This window comes from Anolis carolinensis, chromosome 2, assembly GCF_035594765.1.
Source record: "Anolis carolinensis isolate JA03-04 chromosome 2, rAnoCar3.1.pri, whole genome shotgun sequence".
Classification (NCBI taxonomy): Eukaryota; Metazoa; Chordata; class Lepidosauria; order Squamata; family Dactyloidae; genus Anolis; species Anolis carolinensis.
Genome location: NC_085842.1, coordinates 297,954,473 through 297,979,461, shown reverse-complemented (window position 1 = coordinate 297,979,461; position 24,989 = coordinate 297,954,473). Strand labels below are relative to the sequence as shown.

The 24,989-nt window shown below is 37.6% G+C and overlaps 1 protein-coding gene across 1 annotated transcript in view; it reads left to right on the top strand.

The window, feature by feature from the left end:
- Positions 1–24,989, top strand: part of itga2 (integrin subunit alpha 2) — a 72,018-nt gene that overhangs the window by 21,635 nt on the left and 25,394 nt on the right. The window contains exons 3-16 of the mRNA XM_008102802.3: positions 7,113–7,222; positions 7,620–7,711; positions 11,428–11,542; positions 13,147–13,274; positions 15,117–15,265; positions 15,535–15,685; positions 17,157–17,322; positions 18,015–18,088; positions 19,158–19,296; positions 19,757–19,902; positions 20,026–20,169; positions 22,449–22,652; positions 23,311–23,447; positions 24,689–24,828. Of these exons, the coding sequence (XP_008101009.2) occupies positions 7,113–7,222; positions 7,620–7,711; positions 11,428–11,542; positions 13,147–13,274; positions 15,117–15,265; positions 15,535–15,685; positions 17,157–17,322; positions 18,015–18,088; positions 19,158–19,296; positions 19,757–19,902; positions 20,026–20,169; positions 22,449–22,652; positions 23,311–23,447; positions 24,689–24,828 (1,895 nt within the window). The remainder of the gene's footprint in view (positions 1–7,112; positions 7,223–7,619; positions 7,712–11,427; positions 11,543–13,146; positions 13,275–15,116; positions 15,266–15,534; positions 15,686–17,156; positions 17,323–18,014; positions 18,089–19,157; positions 19,297–19,756; positions 19,903–20,025; positions 20,170–22,448; positions 22,653–23,310; positions 23,448–24,688; positions 24,829–24,989) is intronic.

Genomic DNA, 24,989 nt, shown 5'->3' with positions numbered 1-24,989 from the left:
TAAGCATTTCCTAGGTCTTCCAGCACGACTTTATGGTATGCTCCCCACCATCAAATCTTGTATTATATAATGGAAATGGAAACAAGAATGCTCACTTGGTGATTCTGGACTAGTAGTGTCCTTTCAGTATGATCTATCTCAGGGATTACTGTTATTATGAGGATAAAGTGGGCAGAGAGGAACCAGTTACTCTATCTGTAGCTCAGTGGGGGAAAAGCAGGATATATATGGAAGGGAAAGAGGGATACCACGAGGTACAAGAACAACTGTCCAAGAATTCAGACTTTCATGGATGTTTAAAACAACTAAACTTTAAACCTATGCATTGCTTTGCATTGCCCATTAAAAGCTGAAGGCCTATTTAAATAGAAAGATCTTGGCCTGTTGAGGAAAGCAAGGAGGAGGATATATGGTCTCTAAGACATCCTGAATCTAAGCCATATAAGGCTTTCTAGGTCATAACCAGCACTTTGAATTCTGCTTGGAAACAGATAATGCTTGGTAAAGAGGAAGGCAATAGGAAAAAAAGAGAGACCACATTACAGACAGATTGATTCAGTCAAGGAAGCTATTGCCCTGAGTTTTCAAGACTTGAGCAGAGCAGCTAATGACTGGGGATTTTGGAGGTCTGACATTCGAAGGAGAGCCATAGGCCAAACTTGGCATAACAGCAAATAATAATAACAACAGTCTTATCCAAGTATTACCCAAATCTTGCTTTGCTTAGCTTTGGAAGACAAATGAGATGAGATGTGTTTCATGGGGAATATTTATTGGGTCTTGTATGGGAGATTGAAAATCCAAGAACTGATAAATAACAAAATTACAGCTATACTGTAAAGTATTCAGGAGTGGTTATATGCCAACACAAGGTTCTACATTTTAATTTGTATGCTGTGACGTTTACAGTGCAAACCTATACATGTCTGTCCGTGCTTCCCAGGGACTGCAGAGCTGAAGAATAGCATATATTGTCTACTGTTATTGATTATAAGACAAAAGATGGCTTATAATCAATAGCTAGAAAGGTAGCTAGAAAGAGTTCTGGTCTAGTTGCCTTGGTTTGCACAAGGTCCATAATCATAGAAATGGAAACAGGCCTAAAGAGCAGCCATTCCAATCCTCTTGCTGATGTTGAAGTTTGTTACTATACATCCCCCAATCTGTGGTCATCCAGCCACTTCTTTTAAAAAAATCACTATCAAAGGAGAGTCCACCACTTCCAGAGCAGTCTGGTCTATTGCTGAACAGACTGGGGAGTTCTAACACTGACTTAAACGATTTAAAGTTGACTTTGGGCTGCACCCATTTCTGTTCTTGAGCTGGTTTCCACAGATAACACATGTACTTTGATCTGCTCCCTCCCACAGTCTGGTGTGTGTTTGTAATTGTGTGTGTACAGTTTGGGGCTTCCGACAATTCAGATCCCTGACAAAGAAGGGATTCATTGAGAGGATGTTTAGAAAGCTGAGTAATAATTCTTCATTTCAGTATTTAGGTTTAGTCATGGTATTGTGCAAAAAGTGATGACCTCAATGTTCAATTTTGTATTTAATTATTTTTAAAATGTGCAAGAGAGGGAAAAAGTGAAGGATTGTACAAACAGGCCAAAGTGGAAGAATTTTTAAATTACAGTATTCCTTGTCCTTGGCTTCTGAAGTTAAGTAGTCTTCACTGTTGTATATAGATAAGGAAGCTGTGATAAATGCTTCTGCATTCCTTTGATCTCTTCTCTGAAATCTTTAAAACCAACTTACATTTATACTATATTTTGAAAGCAAAATATGAATTAAAGTTGTGCATCTTTACTACTTGAATTCTCAAGTTTCAAAAAAATGTCTCCCTTCCGGGTGTGATTATAAGTTAATTTTTGCAAATGCAAGGAGAACAACCACATGACAATTTACTTATTTCTTTTTTATGTCCCAGTGTTTTGAAATGCACATTCTGACCAAGGATTTAAAAACCGAATTTTTGTTCAGTCCCTGATACAACCACATACAATTGATTTTCAGAATCCCAAACCTTTCTTGAAATCTTTTTTCAACATGTATTATCATCTTCCTCTGTTAGTTTAAATATCCTATTTAGACCAGTTTTGGATGAGAAGGAGAATGCTTTCCTGGTAGTATGTGCAAAACCATCAGAGATTAATTGTAAAATGAAATCATGCTTTCTGCAATACTCGGTGTAGAGCAATGCTCCATTGCTGTCATAAATATATAAAAAGCATACAAGTAATAGGTGTAGAAAGTGACAGTACATTTCCACCACATCTGCCCCAAGCATTTAAAGTCTCTATTCCACACATTACATTCTCATTGCAGTAAGTGCCAGACAAAACATAATATTCCCATTGTTTGGATTACAATTTGAGCCTTCTGTCAGTTGCAAATTACTGTGTATATAAGGAACCACAGGATGTGGTTAGTGTTGGAAAGGAAGATGGCACTATACAGGAAGTCAAAACAATAACATATAGGAAACAAAATTATTATTATCTGAGAACTGGTCTTTTTTTTGGCTATTATGACTTTCAATGATGCTTGCTCAATGTATTGCAGTTTATCTCCCATAGACAGAACCCATAATTACAGAATGACTCAAGACATTTCATTATATCACTTATGTGACATAATTAGAATAATAGTACTCTGGCTTTACTTGGAATATTTTTCCTCTGTCATAATAGGTAAGTTGTTCTTTAAGTACTACAGAAAATTGTTTATCTTTAAGGAGATGTTTAAAATACATTCCAGTAACACTTTATTTGCATATTTGAATAATCTGGAAATACCATAATAACATATGTTAATCTACTAGCAGAAAAATAGTACTGGCAGAAGAGAATTTCACCTGTTGTTATTACTGTGGTGTTTTCTAATCATTTTTAGTTATAATACCTCTAACATGAAACTATTCTGCAGGTTTCTTGGCAAGATTTGTTCAGAGGAGAGTTTATTTTTAGTTTTCACTGAAGCTGAGGTAGTGATTTGCCCAAGGTAACCCAGTGGTTTTCCATGAATAAACAAGGACTCAAGCCCTGTTCTTCAGAGTAGTCGTCCAGCCCTCAGACACCCAAAATCTATTCCCGAGCATTATGGGATCCTTGAAAGCAGATTAAAGGAACAATGAAAAAATTAATTTGTACGAGCCACAGTTTATTCACAAAATACCACCACTGCTCCCCCTTTTACATGCTAACATCACAAATCTGGAACCAATATTTAATTAAATGCAATGCAATGGAGTGTATTTCTTTGAATGTATCAACACTATAATTAATGCAGTTGGATACCACTTTAACTGCCATGGCTCAATGCGATGGAAGCTTGGGAACTGTAGTTTTACAAGGTCTGTTTCCTTCTCTGCCAAAGCTTGCTGGGGCCTCACCAAACTACAGCTCCCAGGATTCCATAGCACTGATGCATATCAAAGTGCTGTCAAACTGCATTAATTCTATAGTGTAGATGCATTCTAAACTACAGTTTAAGTCTTCCCAGTACATCTCAAATTTCTGGCAATCAGTTTGTATTCCACTCACTTGATTGCAAGTACAGTAGAGTCTCACTTATCCAACACTTGCTTATCCAGTGTTCTGGATTATCCAATGCATTTTTGTAGTCAATGTTTTCAATACATTGCGATATTTTGGTGCTAAATTCATAAATACAGTAATTACTACATAGCATTACTGTGTATTGAACTACTTTTTCTGTCAAATTTGTTGTGTAACATGATGTTTTTGGTGCTTAATTTGTAAAATCATAATGTAATTTGATGTTTAATAGGCTTTTCCTTAATCCCTCCTTATTCAACATTTTCGCTTATCCAACGTTCTGCCAGCCCGTTTATGTTGGATAAGTGAGACTCTACTGTATATAACCTGTAGGAGAAAGGTGCTTTTAAAAACACAGGTGTAGTGACTATGGAAATCACTTCTATGTCAAAAAAGCTCAACCATGTGCATACCGATAGGTATATGCAGTCATTTCTGTATAGACTAATGACTGTTGCATAAAGCTTTTTCAGTGGTTTCTCGGATAATCTGGGCAAATCAAGGATGCATCTACATCTACACTATAGAATTAATGCAGTTTGACACCACTTTAACTGTCATGGCTCAATGCTGTGGAATCATGAGAGCTGTTGTTTGATGAGGCATGCAGCCTAATGCGACTCTACATTGTGCTATATGGCAATGTGGAACTGCCCTGAGTTGCCCTGAGCTTGTTTTGATTCCTGTGGTATGATCTACAGTATATTCTACTTTTGGCAACACCATTTTTGTGAGTATATGGCGAAGAAGTTGGCAGAATATAGAATCCACTGTAGGATCATTTCACTGGGCAGTTGAAGACAGTGCTTACCTGTTTCTCCCAGCTGCTTTTTGCTCTATGATTATCAGAGCTGTTCTGACTTGCACCATTGAATGTGGGTAATTCCTGGCAGTGGGATTGCACTCTTTTTATTTTGTAAGGGTGTGGTACCATCCAGGTATGAATTAAGAAGACAGACTTGCAGAACATACCTAAGTGCAGGAGTGGAGTAGCCGATACAGTACTGAATTTAAAGCTATGGTTATTTGCATTGCCTAGAGCAGAATATGGTTGTACAGGCAGTCCCCGAGTTACAGACATCTGACTTACACATGACTCTTAGGTAAGAATGGGGGTGAGACAACAGGAAGTGAAATAAATCCACTCCTAGGGAGGGAAAATTACTCCTGAAAAAGTTACCATGGGGGAAAAGTGTCTCAGCTGAAGCTTTTACGCCAATTCTTGTTTCCACAACAAGCCAAATTTTTCAGAATCCAGTTTGTCACAGGGACAGAAAATGAGGTCAAATCTTCTGAACAGGGGCACAAACAGCAAAACAAACACCACAGGGGTGTTAAGCCTTCCCTATGCTATACAAAGCTAAAAATACATATTTTGGGCTGGAGTTACACTTTTAAAATGTACCTGTTCGGACTAACAAACAAATTCTATTTAAGAAGAAACCTATAGAACCTATCATGTTCATAACTTGGGGACTCCCTGTGGTGTTTTCTAATCTTTCTCTTCCCCCCACCCTCATACATTGAATACGGTACTCTAATGTATTGCTTGTAAAGAGTGGGTCGTATTGAGACGGATTGAACATGGGGCTTCTCTTGGAATCTGCAGGATGTTGAATGCAGTAGATTGAGTGTCCTACCCCCAACAATGTTTATTTTTTAATCTTCCTCCAATATGGATGCTGCTGGAAGAAAGGTATCATAAAGGCAAACAGTTAACATCACTACTACATCACTTCTCTTCCTGTAATCCAATGGTTCTCAACCTGTGGGTCCACAGGTGTTTTGGCCTATAACTCCCAGAAATCCCAGTCAGTTTACCAGCTGTTAGGATTTCTGGGAGTTGAAGGCCAAAACTTTTGGGGAGCTGTCCTAGCTCTTCAACAAGATCTCTCTACTTCCACAAATTTGAGACTTGGGACCCTTCCACACAGCCATATAACCCAGAATATCAAGCAGATAATCCACAATATCTGCTTTGAACTGGATTATCTGAGTCCACGCTGCCATGTAATCCAGATCCATGTGGATTTTATACAGCCGTCTGGAAGGGGCCTAGGACTGCCTTGCCATGCACCACAGTTTCTCCACTTGTATCCATCTTTCCTAGCTAGAAACATGAGGCAGAAGTGAAAAAAATATTTGTGAGTGTTTGTATCTCAGGTTTTACTTCAGGTTTTATAATTGTTTCTGGTGTCTAGTCTACTACTTGTATGCACCTTTGGTTTGGTGAGGTTCTCATTCTGTGTGCGTGTTTAAGGTCATCTAACTGCCAAAACGTCATGAAATAACATCACACTTCTGATGAAGAGGACTATTGTTCAGAAAGGCTAATGCTGCAATTAAGGTGTTTAATCATAGTGATATACAGGGTGTTTCGAAATCATGATCCTAATTTCAAAGCAGTATATTTCACAATGGCAACAAAAAGTTGAAAACTGTTTAATGACTCATCAGTTTATCAAGTTTTACTAATCATTTTGAGCCAGAAACAAATCTAAGAAAATAACTGCATATGGAGACTATCTCATTAGGCCTTATGTTTTTTTATAGTAATGTTTATTGCATTTTTTTACATACATAAAAAACCAAAACAAATGAGAAAAGAGGAAAAAAGAGAAGAGAAGAGGAGAAAAAAGGAGAAAATAAAAAAGAACATAGGGAGAGAAAGAAGAGAGAGAAGGGGGCAAAGGGGGAAATCTAGCCCGTAAAAAAGGAAACCATAAAGAATAAAGCATGAAGCGTGGTGGTATGAGTTGGGATATGAACCTGGCAAGAGGAGGACCTGAGAAACTTAAGAGACAAAGAAAGAATAAAAGAAGAGAAACCCTCTGTGGAATGGACCGGACGGCTACTCATATCCAACTCATTAGGCTTTATGTTGTGGGGTTGCCATCTTGCGAATAACTGAGGCTAATGGTTGTTTGTGCACTCTGAGAGGCATCTAGCAGTAAGTCTGTGTGCCACCTTTCCAAGTACAAATAGTTTCACTGATGAGCAGTTTGTGGTTACAGAGATATAGCAATTTCCAATTGGGACCATCTTTTTGAAACACACAGCATTTTCTATACAAGTCTCCATTGTCCATAAATCCAAAATACTCCAAAAACCAAAATGGTTTACCACATTTCCCGCATCTGCCTTTGAGGAAAGGGGGTGAGTTCTGTGTCCTCAAATAGCCTTAATGGCAGAAAGACAAAAGGTGGGGAAGGCTTTCATTTACACAAGAATTTACATTTGATGGTGTAGTAGACTCGAGTAAATACAGTAGCAGCCCTTTTCAACTCCTTCATTATGTTACTTTTGAAACTAATTACCTACCCTTTATCCTCTTCTGAACAATAAGGCATTGGTTTTTTGGCACTGAATATTTGCCAGTTAGTTAGTTTCATTGGAAACTGCCCTGAGTCCCCTTGGGGAGATAGGGCAGGTTATGAATAAAGTATATTATAAGAAACTGTGGTTTCTACACTCTGAATATGAGATCTTCTTTTGAGATCTTCTAGCTGAAATGATCAAATCTTTCATAAGAATATATGTGTCTGTTTTCCAGGCTGCTGGTTGGTTCTCCCTGGAGTGGCTACCCAAGAAATAGAATGGGTGACGTTTATAAGTGTGCTCTTAGTCAGCAAGGAACCAAATGTTCAAAGATGAATTTGCAAAGTAAGTCATAATAATTTTAAAAAGTATATGTTTTCTTTATCTCAGGAGGTAACTGCTGTTTAACCTGACTCTGTTTGAAGTTAGAACAAGTTTAGCAGCAAAAAATAAAAGAATGTGTTTGTACACCTAAATCTAGGGCCATTCTGAGGCATTGTTCATTTCCGTCAAAAATGGGAAATGCAAGAGAAAATGACTGCTTCTGCACATCTTTCATCCAGTCTTTGCACATTCAAAAGTATTTCAAGAAATCATTCTGTACAGAAATACACATGGGACATTTTTGCACAGGTGAAATGAAACCTGGCTACGAAGCAGCCTCAAACATTTTAAGGCTTCAGAAACATTGGTTTAAATGTCAAAAATTGCACCTTCTGTTGTTTTTATTGTGTCTCCATAGCTTTTGCAAGTATCCCAAATGTCACAGAGATAAAGAAGGACATGAACCTAGGATTAACTCTAGTAAGAAACTCAGTAACTGGAGGATTTTTGGTAAGTGCTGACGATGTGAATAACAAAAATATAGTTTCTGTCCTTTTAGTGATAAAATAAAAATTATTTGAAGTATCCTATTTCCTTGCATGAGTCCATTAGAGTTCTGTGATCCTCTGGAGGGACCCTTCTCTGTGTCCCACCAGCTTCTTAGGCATTTTGGCAGAAATAAGCCATCAGACTTTTACAGCTGGTTTTCCTAGGACCCTTCTTCATTATGACATTCACTGGCTTCCTTAAGTATGATAAACACTTCATCTACCTCACTTAGGTTTCTGAGCAATCAGAAAAAGCATTTGTTGTGTTCATAAAGAATATTCATAATTGTTCATTCCCAGATTGAAAAATGGGTTTCCCTGACATTTGGTATACCTCACTGGGAAGAATAATAGAGTACCAAGGAATGTGTGCAGTATTCACCATATATTCAAACATCCAGATACGGTGCAGGGGAACTATTCTGCAGAGAGAGTGTGCATGCTCGTGAATGTGTGCATAAAAAGAATCCCTGTTGATAGTGTAGAAAGTGATGCTACACTGAAAGCACTCTTTCCTGTGCAGAAAATCTGATTTCTATGCAAAAAGTACTCTGCAGAATAATTCCTTTGCAATACCTCAGCATATTAGAATATGGGAAGAATAGTGTGGAGGAATATTCATTTGCTTCTACACTGAGTAGACAACTACCATAATGACTGAATAATCAGATATTTGTATTCCTAACCCACACACCATCTCCACTTTCTTCCATATGCATAGATTTAACTAGGTCCAGTTGGCATTCCTTCACCCTCAGTTCAAATATTTACTAGCGTCCATACCTGTCAGAACGAGCAACTACCGCAGTGGCATTCTACACCTGTTTTGGATAGTATAAAGAAAGAGGACCAATGTTTGTGGTTTTCTCTGCTTATGTACACATATCCATAGCATGACTCAAAGGTCTCAGTTGTAGTTGTTGCTGAATTTTAGAGTTCACAAGAGAAAATGCTTATACTTTATTGCACTTCCCAACACATTTCCACCTTCCCTCTTTAGTGGTGTGTGTGTGTGTGTGTGTACATACATAGGTACGTACGTGTACACACACACATATGTCTGTCTGACTATAGATTTTGCTTATTCTAGAAGTCTACTCTGGAATAAATAAATTTGTAGTGATATAAGCTAGATCCCTTAAAATTAGTTTCATTCCTTCCGGGCTGTGGCGCAAGCGGGAGAGCAAGCCAGCTGCAATTAACTGCAATGAATCACTCTGACCAGGGGGTCATGAGTTTGAGGCCCTCTTGGAGCCTATGTCTGTTTGTCTTTGTCCTATGTTAAAAGGCATTGAATGTTTGCCTATATGTGTAATGTGATCCGCCCTGAGTCCCCTTCGGGGTGAGAAGGGCGGAATATAAATGCTGTAAATAAATAAATAAATAAATTCCTATCCCGTTCCAGTGGCATGTATCCAAATATGCCCTACCACCAATATAATGAACACCACTAGTGGATATATCCTCCACTCCCCCATTGCTTAGCTATCTCCCTAAGTGTAACCTTAGATCAGGATGAGATGATTAGGAAACACTCAAAGGAAATATAGAAAATCATGTGGAACCTCAAGTTGTGGGTTAATAAAAGAGCTTCCTCCACCACACAAGCAGATGTTGTTTCAGTATGATAGAATTTAATTATTTAAAAAGTTTCTTTACAAACCAGGATCAACAGAATTGCTTAAAGTTGTGAGAGCATTATCCTTTTGCCATTTCTATATCCTAAACCAAAGCTGGGGACTGTGACAATCACCAGATGCTTGTGGACTGCAACTCTCAAAACCTAAGCCAGTTGTCAGAACTGGGGATTTGGACTACAACATCTGTAGGGTTATGCAGTTCCCACCCCTTTCCTAAATAGTTATCAATCAAAATGACACATGTGTATGAATCTATCTAATAATACAAAATAGGGGTATATATTTTTTCTTTGTGGAACATTAGTTTATGGCTTTCTAACCACAGAAAAACTTCCATCATGTTGCTTTAAAATGGAATTCAGCTTTTGAATTAATTGCCTGGAATGTTGCTAACACACAAAAACCTGCCAACGTTTAAGGTTGTGTTCTTTTCCATAGTCCAAAAGCATTCTCTGTGCTTGTGAATGCTGCACTTCATATTATGGGAAAGCTTCCAGAGCTTGCTGCATTTATGTGATGCAAATGCAACAAAAACAAGTCCCCTATGATTCAGTTGCATTATCCACAAAGTTTTTTATGCTGTAGAGGCCCATCTGAAGCAGCTTTTATGGGAATTACAGTACGCCTATTAGCAGAGTGCAGCATTTCACAGTCCCTTCCCCAAGTAGCCATAGCTTTCTGCCAATTCAATGAATCCAGTCAGCAGAAAGACATCCAGGAGGCAAGAGTCCCACACTGTTGGAGCAACACACATAGCTGGAAAATTTACCTTAAAATAAAAAATATGTTGCCACCTCATCCATTCTGCTTTTGTTTCCTGTGCTGCCAATTGACAACAAATACAGTGGGGGAAAGGAGACAGGAATCCCTGTCCCCAAATATCCAGAATTGCAGTAACATAAAACTTCAACTGAGCATTTAGAAATAATGTTTACACACTCAAAGAAAAGAGCAAGCAAGAAAAGGGTCATTATGGGTGCATTTGCACTGTAGAATTAATGCAGTTTGATAGCACTTTACCAGTCATGACTCACAACTATGTAATCATGGGGGTTATAGATTTACGCAGCTTTTAGCCTTCTTTGCCCAAGCAAACTGGTGCCTCACCAAATTCAGGTTTAGTGAAGTAACAGGTTTCCATAGCATTGAGCCGTAACTGTTAAACTATATTATTCTGCAGTGTAGATTCATACCCAGTTGATATTGAAAATTGCTGAAATTTGGGAACAAAATGCTTTCCCAAAAATATGGGTTAGAACTAACTCATATTTTGAGTTTTTATTACTAGTGATACTGAAATAATTTAATCAATTTAAATCCAGTTGTACATCTACAGTGTGGATTTAATGCATGTTCACAGCACTTGAAACTGTCGTGGCTCAGTGCTAAGCATCCTGGGATTTGTAGTTTAGCAAGCGTTTTTTGGCAGAGAAGGCTAAATACCTCATAAAACTACATAAAACAACAACTCCTGTGATTCCATAGCATTGAGCCATGGCAGTTAAAGTGGCGTCTAACTGCATTCATTCTAGATGTCCCCATTCAGAGTTTGTAGGAATAAGCTGAGAGTTGGTGCCATCTTCTGGCCAGTCATGATCAGTTTGTTCGTGTGACACTGAATCTATTACATCAGAGCCAAAAGTTCTGAGGTGACCTTTCAAAAGCTCTTTTTTGGATTTGAGTTCCACGTGGAAGGTTTAGTGAAAGAGCCGTTTTTTGTTTGTTTTTTTCTGTTGTGCCTTTGATGATGACAGTCCTACTTCTCACATCTTCTGGGTTTCAGTCCCTCCTCTTTGTCCACGAGAGGCCAGAAGCAGGGTAGGAAGCAATGTTTTCTCTTCCATTCAGTTTATGCATTCTTCTGTGCGTGCTCCATTGGTCAGGCCTTTAGCAAGAGAAAAACCATGTAGTGCACAATTCAACACAATATGCATATCACATCTCATGGGAAGGGAGTTAACTGATGCCTGCCTTGATGTGTGACGGTGTGGCAGTATAATCTTACTGAATTTGATTTCTCTGTGTTTTTGTTTCAAAGACATGTGGTCCTTTGTGGGCACAGCAGTGTGGCAGCCAGTACTATGCAACAGGGATCTGTTCTGAGTTCAGTCCAAGCCTCCAACTCATGAGAAGTTTTTCACCAGCTGTACAAAGTAAGGCAATGACAGTAAACATTTTCCAGCTTTAAAAGGGAGAAACAACCAATGCATTCAAAGGAACTGGCTCTGTCTTTTAATATAATAAATGTTTCATTGACTTGTCAAATTTAAGAACATATAACCCAGAAACCCTCGCCCTTCAATCCAGATCTACAAGAAAGAGTACTAGCAATCCAAATACTCATTCTTGGGGAAAATTTGGTTATTGTCTAGTACAGTTGGCCCTCCATATCCACAATTTTTTTTACTGATTTCAACCATCTATGGCTTGAATATTTCATAAAAATCCCAAATGCAAACTTTTATATTTATATAATGTTTATAAAATGCTTTTTGCCATTTTATAAAAGGGACTTTTTATTATGCCATTGTACATAGCAGGACCCGAACATTCATGAATTTTGATATTCGTGGTGGTCCTGGAACTGAACCAAACCCAAATGGGACCCACTGTATTTTCCCTTAATGCTATGTGTGGATTGTAGCTGTGCACAATCTTGTTGTAAAAATGTGGCAGGATCCTATTAGAAGGTGTAACCTCATCCTTAATTTTTTGTGACTTTTAAAAAGTTCTAAATACTAATGTGTCATTCAGTCGGGTTGCTGTAAGTTTGTCAGGCTGTATGGCCATGTTCCAGTAGCATTCTCTCCTGACATTTTGCCTGCATCTGTGGCTGGCATCTTCAGATGTTCTGTTGTCAGTGAAGCAAGTGGAGTATATACCTCACAGCAACCCAGTGATTTTAGCCATAAAGCCTTTGACAGTATCATTCAGTTCTTCAATTGAACAACCTTCCATTGCTTTCCTTTGTGTTATCACACAGATCACGGAGTAATTTAAAGCCATATATTTAAGATTGTCAATTGTTATGTTTTCTCCAGTACAGTACTTCTGTTTCTGAAGTGCCCTGTCATTCAATCTTTTTTTCGATAAGAGAAAGAAAGTGAAAGTACAGCAACTTCCCTATAACAGTGGGGAAACCCTTCTCTTATCAGACTGGGAATGTTTGATCACAGTACCATCACTGTTTCACTGATAGCATGAATGTAGCTTGGTAGGACGTTGTCATGTGTTTCATCATCTTCTACCTGGAGAGACCAGAATCACTTTATTTTCCACTTTATCCTGAGTCCATGAATTTTAACATCATTGGACACAATGTGGGTTAAGGAGCTGGGTACGTTTAGCCTGGTAAAAGTTAGGCGGCAACCGGATAGCCATGTTTCAATATTTTACAGTGTATTACTGAAGATGGAGCAAGCTTGTTTTGTGCTGCTCTAGAAACTAGGACATAGAGCAAAAGAGATTCCACCTGAATATTAGGGGAAATACTTTTGGTAAGATCTGTTTGACAGTGGAATACACTTGGAGTATTGATGGGATTTCTTTCTTTGGAGGTTTTAAACAGGGACTGGATGGCCATCCGTGAGGAGTGCTTTGATTGTGTATTCCTGCATGACAGAATAGGGTTAAACTTGTGGTGTCTTCCAACTTTATGATTCTGTGTAAATGCCCTTGTGGTGTCTTCCAACTTTATGATTCTGTGTAAATGAAAGTAACATTGAGCAAACCCTTGTCTTTCCCTTTTCTACTGCAGAATGCTCTTCAGCTGTTGATGTCGTGGTGGTATGTGATGAGTCAAATAGTATTTACCCTTGGGATGCTGTCAAGGCATTTTTGAAAAAGTTTGTCCAAGGTTTAGATATAGGCCCCACCAAAACTCAGGTGAGTGGGTTAAACATTTTTTTAGGTCCTGACAATTTTAGAAGGAAAATAGATATATTTTTTACATACAAGTTTGTTTTGTTTTTTTGTTTTTTTTTGGGGGGGGGGGAGATTAGTAGTAGTGCTTTCAGTACAAGATGCAGAAAAGATTAAAGCAGAGCCAGACTCCAGATTGAATCACCAAAGTGTCTCTGCTGCTGTCTCCAAAGAAATTTAGAGGGCTGGACCATAATGCAGGTCCTTCCTCTTAATCCTGGAAAGAAGTGATGAGTGGAGTGCCACAGGGTTCAGTCCTGGGCCCAGTAATGTTCAACATCTTTATTAATGACTTAGATGAAGGTTTAGAGGGCCTACTTATCAAGTTTGTAGATGACACCAAATTAGGAGGGATAGCTAATACTCCAGAGGACAGGATCAGAATTCAAAATGACCTTAACAGATTAGAGAGCTTGGCCAAAACTAACAAAATGGATTTTCACAAGGACAAATGTAAGGTACAACTTATGGATTTAATCTGAATTGTTTAAATAGTAATTATGTTTAATACTGTTTTAATATTCGTAAGTTTTAAATTGTATTGTAATGCTTTTAATGTTAGCCGCTTTGGGTCTCCTTATGAAGAGAAAAAGCAGGATATAAATCATCATCGTCATTATCATCATCATAAAGCCAATGGGATTTTGGGCTGCATCAAAAGGAGTATAGTGTCTAGATCGAGGGAAGCCATGGTACCCCTCTATTCTGCTCTGGTTAGACTTCACCTTGAAAACTGTGTCCAATTCTGGGCACCACAGTTTAAAAGAGATATAGACAACCTGGAAGGTGTCCAGAGGAGACCATGCTCTATGAGGAGTGACTTAAAAGAGCTAGGTATATTTAGACTTCAGAAGAGAAGGTTGATATATATGTATAAATATGTTAAAGAATGTCATGAGGAGGAGGCAACAAGTTGTTTTCTGCTGACCTGGTAATTAGGACTTGGAGCAATAGATTCAAATGACAGGAGATTCCACCTGAACATTATGAAGAACTTAAGCACTGATCAACAGAGAAGAACTCTCTGCCTTGAAGTGTGGTGAAAGCTCCTTCCCTGCAAACTTTTAAACAGAGGCTGGATGGCCATCTGTCAGGGGTGCTTTGATTGTGCTTTTCCTGTAAGGCAGGGGATTGGACTAGATGGCCCATGTGATTTCATTCAATTCTATTATTCTATGATTCTGCACAACTGAAAGGTTTTTTTCAAGCTGAAGCAGCTTTATCAAAGACAGGTGTGAATTTTATTGCTAGCTGCTTAAAGTGTTGCATTAGTAAGACAAATAGAGCACTTTATCATATGGCAATTGAAAATAATGAGCAATTCTTATTCTATTGTATTTGTTTGCTATGAGTAAAAGAAGTTTCTTTCTATGGGCAAACAATCCAGGAATCTTTGGTATTACCTCATAGACAATGAAGGGAATGCTTTCTATTCTACGAGTAAGGTAAAGGTTTCCCGTGACGTTAAGTCCAGTCATGTCTGACTCTGGGGGTTGGTGCTCATCTCCATTTCTAAGCCAAAGAGCCGGCGTTGTCCGTAGACACCTCCAAGGTCATGTGGCCGGCATGACTGCATGTATATAAGTCAACCTCATGCATAAGTCAAGAGTAGGATAGAAGGACTACTGTGATTTGCTGGACCATACAGAATTCCAGCCACTATGAGTGTAAAGTCATTTTTGGATGTAGCCATTATCCATCTGTGTGTCAGCAATTCAAAGTTGGATTCCCCTGTGGCATATATTCATATTAATTTATCTAGTATTATGAAGCCTTCTGGTTTTAATTCCTTTTTCTTAATTTTAGGTAGGTTTAATTCAATATGGTAATAATCCAAGAGAAGTATTCAACTTGAATACATATACAAATAAAGAAGATGCTGTCCAAGCAATGTCAGAGACCTATCAGAATGGAGGAGAATATACAAATACATTCAGAGCAATCGAGTATGCCAGGTAAAAGACATCACTAATGATAAACTACGTGCCCCCCCCCCCATTAATATAAAAAGTGAGACCAACTGCCTCACTGCTGCCAAACCTGTACGTAATTCAAAGATGCTTGAATAGTGCTTTGAATGTTAATGTTCTCTATGCATTCAATCTGTATGTGTAATAGTGAAGTTCTTCTGTATGTTACTTTGGGGGTGGTAAATGTGCTAATGGAAGCATGCTTAAGAAAGTACGTTATGTGTTTAGAACTGTGCACATGGTTTTCATTACAGGCGTTATGCTTTCTCTAAAGAATCTGGTGGGCGACCCTCAGCCTCCAAAGTCATGGTTGTTGTGACAGATGGTGAATCACATGATGGTTCGAAATTGCAGGAAGTGATAGCAAAATGCAACGAGGATAATATCACTAGATTTGGTATAGCAGTAAGTAAGGCTTTCATTACTATGATGACAGCTTGAGCTGATCTTGTTTTCTTTGCTTTGAGTGGCAGTGCTTTATTTAATGCAGTGATCAAGAAGGTATAATTATTAGGAACATTTTTACCATGCATCCCCCATAACCCTAGCCACTGTCTGCGCTGGCTGATAACAGATGCTGAAATACAACACCTGGTTGCACCCCCATTTAATGCATCATATTATAAAGGGACTTCCACTACTATCTAATGCTACTGCTATGAACTTGTCTATATGTACCTTCATGTTCCTTGTCAATCTAGTGAATTTCATAGGATTGTCTTAGGCAAGAGATATTCAGAAGTGGTTTTCCAAGATCCTTCCTCTAAAATACCCATATTTACTAATGCACCATCAAATCTAATGCACACCTCAATTTTTGAAACCCTGAATCCACAAAAGGTATTTGCTGCCGAATGCAATGTGCAGCAATAAAAAAGTATATTATTTATAATTTGGCCAAAAAAGGTGACATTACTGTTGCTGTCTGCTTAGAATTTCTTCATTATAAAAATTGTGTTAGAACATTAAAGCTTCCAGAGATGAAAAAGAAAACCTTGGGGTGCATCTGTGCTGCAGAATGAATCCTCTTTAATTGCCTTGGTTCAATGTTACGGAATCATGGGGCTGTATTTTGACAAGGTTTTGGCTCTTCTCTGCCAAAAAATACTGGTGCATCACCAACTACAGATCCCAGAATTACATAGCACTCAGCCCTGGCCATTTAATGAGAGATAATGTCCCTCAAAGAGGAGCTCCAGGTGCAACTCCTGAAGCAGCTTCTCCTTTTGCTTTGGCTCAGCACTAAGATTACTGTATGGTGCGAATCTAATGTGCACCCCAATTTTGGCAAGGTCATTTAGCCAAAAAAAGATAAGCATTAGATTTAAGTAAATACGGTAGTTTCTGTAACCTGCTTGAGTTCTAGTTTTTTTTAAAGGTAGAATATCAACCATCATCATCGTCATCACCACTAGATCAGGAAACTACCACCTATTAAAAAGAAATCCCATCCAACGTTCAGACCTATGTCTGAAGATGGCATCAATGGGAAAAATAGGCATGTAAAACAATAGCTGTGGTTTGTTTAGTTGATCTCTTCAATAAGACCTTAGAAGTGAAATGCACCACAGAATGCAAAGACCCAGGAGGCCAGAGGACATTATAAGAAAAGATAATTCTCCATTGCAAAAGCTCTTTCACTTTCACATATAATTTACTATTGGGTTGTCATGATTGGCAAAGGGAGCAATAGAAGCATTGTTTCTTTTTACCTTTTGAATATCCATAGGCAAAGATTTTAGGTGCTGAATTGTGTAAAAGAATACATGGATAGAAAAATATGTCAACAAATGCATACTCGTTTCCTTATCAATACAAGTGTATTGTTTCTTTGTTTCGTATTAAAGGAAACATTTTTTCTTTCATGCACTTCTAGGTATTAGGATATTTAATCAGGAATGAGTTGGACACTAAAAACTTAATCAAAGAAATTAAAGGGATAGCAAGTCTGCCCACATCAAAATATTTCTTTAATGTGTCATCTGAGGCTGCACTTCTAGAAGAGGCAGGAACACTGGGAGAGCGACTTTTCAGCATAGAAGGTACTAAATAAAGCATTTTGTAAAGAAATTGCTGATTTTATTATGTTATGCCTTTGAAATATGTAGTAGAGTAATGGTTTATTATGCAAACAGTTAATGCACTGTATGTCTGACAGTTTCCAGTATTCACATTATAAGGTCTCCAAGACAAAATCTGGAGGATTTAGAATTCATGGGGGGCACAGAACCTGGTGGGAGGGGCAAAATATACCCCCAAAAGAGAGCACATGGTTCTAAATATATTCACTGGCATTAAAGAACTTTGCAGCTCATTCCATATACTCAATAAGACCTGAATTGATATAATTTTTGACCAGTGTGGGCTAGCTACACTGTCATTAGGATCGTGATTCCACTATGGATTTGGCTCTGACCTTTAAAGTAGATTTCAAGGCTACTCACCGTATCCTCGAAATAGACGAAGTCACCTTGGATAGCTCCTTTAAAGTTCAGAATAAGGAGTGAGTGTCCCAGTCCCCACTATCTGGGACTTGTGACTTCTTTTTTATGGGCTTGTTTACACTATCAGAAAACTCATCTTGAATGAGAGGCTAGCCTAAAATAACCTTTTTATTTTGCTCATTATTTGAAAGTAGGTGACATTATTGAAATAACTGTACCTTGCATCTGAGTAACATGTTCGTTAACTAAGTTCATGAACCAACACTGATGGGTTGATGTTTTCCTACTAGGCACTGACCAAGGTGATTTATTTCAGCTGGAAATGTCACAAGTGGGTTTCAGTGCTTCTTATTCACAGCAAAAGGTAATAAACATCTTACACCTTGATGTACTACTTACATTATACTCCAATTGTACTATTTTATAATAAACATATAGCAGTGCGTGTTGCAGAAGGGCAGTTGTACTTTTGATACGAAGAAGAAACATTAAAAGAGCACAGAAATTTGAAGATATAAAAATGTTCAATGAGGAGTTATATCAAAGGTTTAGAAAGTATGTTAGTGTTTTAGATGGCAACACTCAGAATCTCATAGAAAGCAAGGGATCTGAGGAGTTGCAGACAAAAACACTAAAATTAAGGAAGGGAAAATGTGGTAGTTTCTCCTTGTACTGTTACCTTTTTCTAAAAAAAACTTTTAAGATTTTTCTATCAAATTTATGGAGAACTACAATTTTTGGAAATTCTTACTAAGATTGTTTTGGTAAATTCATTGTCAACAATGAACTGACAGAAACTGTTATTTACCTGTAGAGGTCAAATTCAGTACGTGTACCTATTCCCACTTCAGACTGAGTCATACTGCAGAGTGTCATCTCACTCTTATGGTACATCTACACTGTAGAATTAATGCAGTTAGATACAACTTTATCTGCCACAGCTCAATGTTATGAAACCCTCGGATTTGTAGTTTGGTGAGGCACCAGCATTCTTTGGCAGAGAAGGCTGGAGGCCTTGTAAAATCACAACTTGCATGATTTAATATCATTGAGCCATGGCTGCTAAAGTGGTGTTAAACTGCATTAAGTGTAGATGCACCCTTAGAGATTGAGAACATAAGAAGAAGCAACCTAATTAAACACCACAAATGCAGTCAAAGACTCCAAGATATAGTAATTTAATTTACAGCAAACTTCAGAAGATTAAACACTTTGGGTTAATATATTAATTTTGCTTTCTTTCATGTTTTAATTTTTGAAATTCTTGCTACTTAGTTTTTACTTTTGAGTTCTTTCTATTTAGATTATAAAGTATTTTGTGTCTTTGAGGAAATTCTTATCCCAAAGCATGTGTACCAGAGCAAAATCTGATTTCTCTTACCTGCTTGATTGAATTTTAATTCCTGTTTGCTTTCCACTTGGTTTCTCTAAAGGAAGTTCTCATGTTAGGTGCTGTTGGGGCTTATGAATGGACTGGGACTGTGATCCAGGAGTCAGAAAAACAAGCTACTGTATTTCCCAATGATGCATTTGAAAAGGTTTTGCAAGATAGAAATCAGAGCTCTTATCTAGGTGAGACTCATGGTCCCAATGAGGTAGAAATATTTATAAAATGCTTCTGAACACCATGGCATGTTGGCTAGTTACTGAAAGCATTTTCCTCTGTATATAACCCAGTATAGAGAATGAAATCACTGTTCCAGACAGTTTTACGTGAGAGATTTATCCTTTGAATGATTTTACAAACTCTTATAGAAGCAACACAGATTTTAGAGTTACTGTTATTTATTTCTATCTTGAGTTTTTTCCAGTTCGTGGCACAAAGCAACTTACAACAAACAGGACACAAAGTAACTTTCACAGTTATTCATCTTTTTATTGATTGGCTAACAAACTGAAGTTGGAAATTACCCGGATGTTTGAAGTTTTTGCAAAGGGTAGATTTTCTCTCTCCACCCTGTATCTATAAGGTTATTTTGCATATAAGATGGTACAGTACTTGCTAAAACTTAACTGCAGCATTGTCTTTCAGGTTATTCTGTTGCTGTTTTGACAATGAAAAATACTGTCTATTTTGTGGCTGGTGCTCCACGATCCAACTATACTGGAAGAGTAGTGGTTTATCAGGTGGATGGCCGTGGCAATATAAGTATTATTCATTCTCAAAGAGGAGAGCAGGCAAGTGGGGATGTGTTTTTGATAGTTTGTTTTGCTATTTCATGTTTAAAGTTCTGTGTACTGTTAGCCCAAGCCTGACAGCAATGTAAGCCTGTAACTTGTGCAATATTCCCATCATTTCAGATTGGCTCCTACTTTGGCAGTGTAATATGCTCAGTAGATGTTAATGGAGACTCCATAACAGATGTGCTGTTGGTTAGTGCACCAATGTTCATGAATGATTTTAAAAAAGAAGAAGGAAAAGTCTACATGTTTGCTGTCAAAAATGTAAGTAGAACTCTATATAGTTTCCAAGCCAGTAATTCTGACTTTCTATCAATTTTTTATCTCATTCTCATATCTTGGCTGCATATTGGTCAGTACTGAAAGACAAAAATGTATTTCAGATTAGGGAGCATGTTCATAATACTGAGCTAACTCCAATGCTCAGCTGCAATTGCAACAGAATTTTCTTCCCTTCCCATTTTAGTCTTCCATTCCTGCTAAAAACTGATTTTTTGAGTGACAAGGTCAAGCTGGTTTTGGGAGGCACAAAGAAGTTTCATGAAAATGGTTTGTCCTCTCCCATTTTCTCTTTATTCTGCTATTTAATCCAAAGTAAACTATTGATCATGTCCAATGAAATCATATCCTTTATTGGGCATTTTGAGTCTGAATATAAAACAGTAGAAAAACTGACCAGTGGAAGACTCTGTCCAGTTCTACATGCACATGGTCTATAAATGGGAAATTTCCATAATACCTTGGGTATGCTTTTTCCATGTGACTTGGATAGCTTTCCAGTTATTGATAATAGAATCATACAATAATAGAGTTGCAAGAGACAACATGGGCCATCCAGTCCAACCCCCTGCTATGCAGGAAAAACATAATCAAAGCACCCCTGACAGATGGTCATACAGCCTCTGTTTAAAAGTCAGGACGTTCTTCCTAATGTTCAGGTGGAATCTCCTTTCCTGTAGTTTGAACCTATTGTTCCGACATCTAATTTCTGGCAGCAGAAAACAAGCCTGCTCCCTCTTCCTTATGGCATCCTTTCACATATTTATATGTGGCTATCATGTCTCCTCTCAACCTTCTTTTCTGCAGGCTAAACATACCAAGTTCTTTAAGACATTCCTCATAGGGCCTGCTGTCCAGAACTTCGATCATTTTAATTTCCCTCCTCTGGACATCTTTCAGCTTGTCAATATCTCTTTTGAACTGTGGTGCCCAAAATTGGACACAGTATTCCAGGTGCGGTCTGACCAAAGCAGAATCCAAAGGAATCATGGCTTCCCTCAATCTAGACACCAGACTCCTTTTGATGGAGCCCAAAATCCCATTGACTTTGATCATCACACTATTGGCTCAAAAACGACTGACAACTGAAATACATTGTTATTAGATGTTGATGGACAAAGCAATTAGACTCAGGTTCAAAAGGTCAACAATACAATTACAATTAGACTCACATTCAAAAGGTCAAGTGCAATACAATACAACCTCCGTATGTTTTTGAAATTACATTGGAACCAAAATCATGTAGAAGCTTGAACCCCATTCAAACGAATAACTTCACCAAAAATGACGTATCCTCTCTAGGAATGTGCTAGATCCTTCAGAAAGTCTGTATTATAGCTTTCAATGGAAGCATACTAAAGAATTCCTGAAGAACCCAGAAAATTCAAAGAGAGGACACCAGGGTCATTGTTCATTCCATATTGAATACTGAATATTATTATTTCTCATTGTTAAATATATGTGTTTTTATGATTTTTCTTTTTCTGTTAAAAAAGATGAGTCATTTTATCTCATTCCATAGCAAACAGGTATATATTCTATAATCTAAAACCTATAATCTTTCTAACTGGGTTTTAGTAGGGAATGAGGATGAAGAGACCAATTGAAATCCCTTCCTGCCATTCTAATTGTCTACTTAATTAAGTGTGAACATCTTTAAAGGATTTTGCATGCATAGCCCTGGCCCAGCTGTTGGAATTGATGATTCAATTCCTATTTGCACACATGATTTTCTCATCTGGTTGGATCTGCTCTCACAAATGCAGTTCCCTTACTTATACTGTCCTATTTTATGCTGATAGAAGTCATTGTTGGCAACATGAGACACACAGAGAAGTTATTTTGTTTGATCATTGATTCCCGAGATGCTTAATGGAAACTTTTTATTACTTGTATCTGTGTTGTTTTTAGCACTTGCTTTATAGTTGGCACAACAACAATCAAGGGAATAAGTATTTCCACAGCTGATTATTTTTTCTTTCTTCTTTGTAGAAACAAGGAAATTCCATTGCCATTTCAAAGAATTACTCTCGGATGCAAGAATGTTAGTCTAGTGGCTTAAGTCTTAGTCTTAAATAGAACTTCCTAGTCTTCCTAGTCTTAAATAGAACAGACCTATGAAGTAGAATAGATTAGCTGAATTGGATGTATATAAATACTGTATTGACTTACTATTTAACAAGTGCTTCAGTTAAGACCTGTTTGTTTAGGCCAATGTATTTAGTAAGACATTTTTTTTTCTGTCTCTCTCCTTCTTGTCAAAGGGGATCTTAGACAAGCGAGAAATTCTAGAAGGCCCTGAAGGATTAGAAAATACTCGATATGGATCGGCTATCACTGCTATTTCAGATCTTGACCTGGATGGTTTTAATGATGTAATAGTTGGGGCACCATTAGAAAGCCAGAATGCTGGTGCTATCTACATCTATAATGGTAAACAAAGAACAATACAGACTAGGTATTCTCAAGTAAGTAACATGAAACAATATGTTGTGTTTGACTAGTTTGATATATCTGCAGCTTTGGGGAAATCTAAAAGATGGCAGTGACCCTCTTAAACAGAGTAATCAATTTGCAAGGCAGAAGTTAAACAAAAACTGATGTCACCCACACTGCCCCATAGGATCTAGCAGTGAAAAGGGTGAAGTTTAGTCTTTCTAAAACATATAAAAGTAGTTTTACTTACAATAAGTAGTACATAATCATATACATGATCTAATGTAGGAGAGAGAAGGGAAAAATAACTGCAAATTAGAATGAGAAAAGAAATGAGAAGGTGCAGAAAAGCAAACAAACTAAAGTTAGAAAATATGCAAACTAGTAGTTGATATGCTAATGTTAAATTTAGCATGGTTTTTTATAGTTCCTTACCTCATATTGCAATTTACCATGTCATTACCCTTGTTTTTGTGTAAAATTCCCATTCTCCAGAAGATGATTCCAGGAGAGGCAGGGAACTGCAAATGGAGAAAAATGCTCAAAATCCCCTTATTTGTCATTCTGTTCAGAAAGTTACACTAGGTCAAAGAATAGGATCAAACCTCTATCTGTAAAATGTGACTCTCTCTCTTAGCATGATGAGTTTGTTTAGGGATGATAATATGTCTGCTGTAAATCTCTTCCCAGAAAATTTCTGGATCAGACCCTGCTTTTGGGAAGCAACTGAGATATTTTGGCAGATCAATAGATGGCCGCAGTGACTTAAATGGCGATGGGATAACTGATGTCTCTGTGGGTTCTGATGGAAATGTGATTCAACTATGGTGAGTAATAGATTTTAATAACAAATATTTTTTTAGATATCCACTCCACCACTTCTCGGACCTAACTTTAATTAGATGTTGTTGTCAACTGCCATCAAATTGATTATGGTGATCTCATGAATAAGATATCTCCAACTCATCCTATCCTCAAGATTCCACCTGAACATTAGGAAGAAGTTCCTGACTGTGAGAGCTGTTCAGCAGTGGAACTCTCTCCCTCAAACTGTGGTGGAGGCTCCTTCTTTGGAGGCTTTTAAGCAGAGGCTGCATGGCCATCTGTTGGGAGTGCTTTGAATGCAATTTTCTGCTTTTTGGCAGGGGGTTGAACTGGATGGCCCACGAGGTCTCTTCCAACTCTATAATTCTATAATCTCTCTTCAGGTCTTGCAGACTCGGGGTCATAGCTTCTTTAACTGAGTCTATCAATCTGTAATGCAATCTTCCTCTTTTCCTATTTCCTTCTACGTTAGCAATCACTTTCATCCTTTCTAGTGAGTTTATCTTCTCATAATATGGCCAAAGTGGAAAATCCACAGTTTAGTCATGCTCGATTGTTCTAAGACACATTTATTTGTCTATTTAGCACTCCGTAGAGTTCTTCTCCAGAACCGCATTTCAAACAAGTTGATGCTAAATATGTAAAAATGAAATCTGTTTATACAAACAGAAATATAACTGCTTGGCATCAAAATTAAATTGGATGCTGGCTGCTACTTGTGTGCTAGAGCAATCTTCATCTGTACTAACCCTGCCGAAACAGATGTCTAAATAATAATAATTTTTATTTATAACTCACCCTATCTCCCCAAGAGAACCCAAATAAAATACGATGCTAGACATTAGTATGAAAATAATATTTCCTGTTTATCTCATATAGCTTCACTTAATTCTTCAGCACTTTCTCTGCTATCTCAGTATAGTGTTAAATAACTTTACATGCATAAGACAGAAAATACATTTAACCCTTTTAACTGTGAAATGTATAAAATTTGCCCTTTTTATATTTAAATGAATTCTGCCTTTCAAAAGTCACTCTTAGTGTCTATTAAACTGTAACTAGGTGTTCCTCAGCTGTCTCTTCAGCTGTTGTATATTCTTATTGTATAATATTTTTAGGAAAATAAAGCACAGTGGATACAATCATGTAGCATTTTATTGTGATATTTTGGCAATAGGCTGAATATATAGTCCATAACTAATCTCCCTTCTGTGATGAGTAAATCTATTTGTCTCTATTTTAGGTCTCAGAGTATAGCAAAAGTTTCTATGCATATCTCATCTACACCAAAGAAGATCAGCTTGCTAAATAAAAATACAGAGGTGATTCTCCAGATATGCTTCACTGCAACCTTTAGACCTGCCAATGGGAATAATCAAGTGGGTAAGCATATCTAATATTTTATTTTACATAATTTCTTTTGGTTGAATTGTAATTCAGTTGTAGTGTAAAAGTGGCTGCTATAATGAGGCAAGAAACTCAAAAAATGGATGCAGCAGACCACAAGTATATTAAACAGCAACCATGCAAGTATTGAGAGTTCA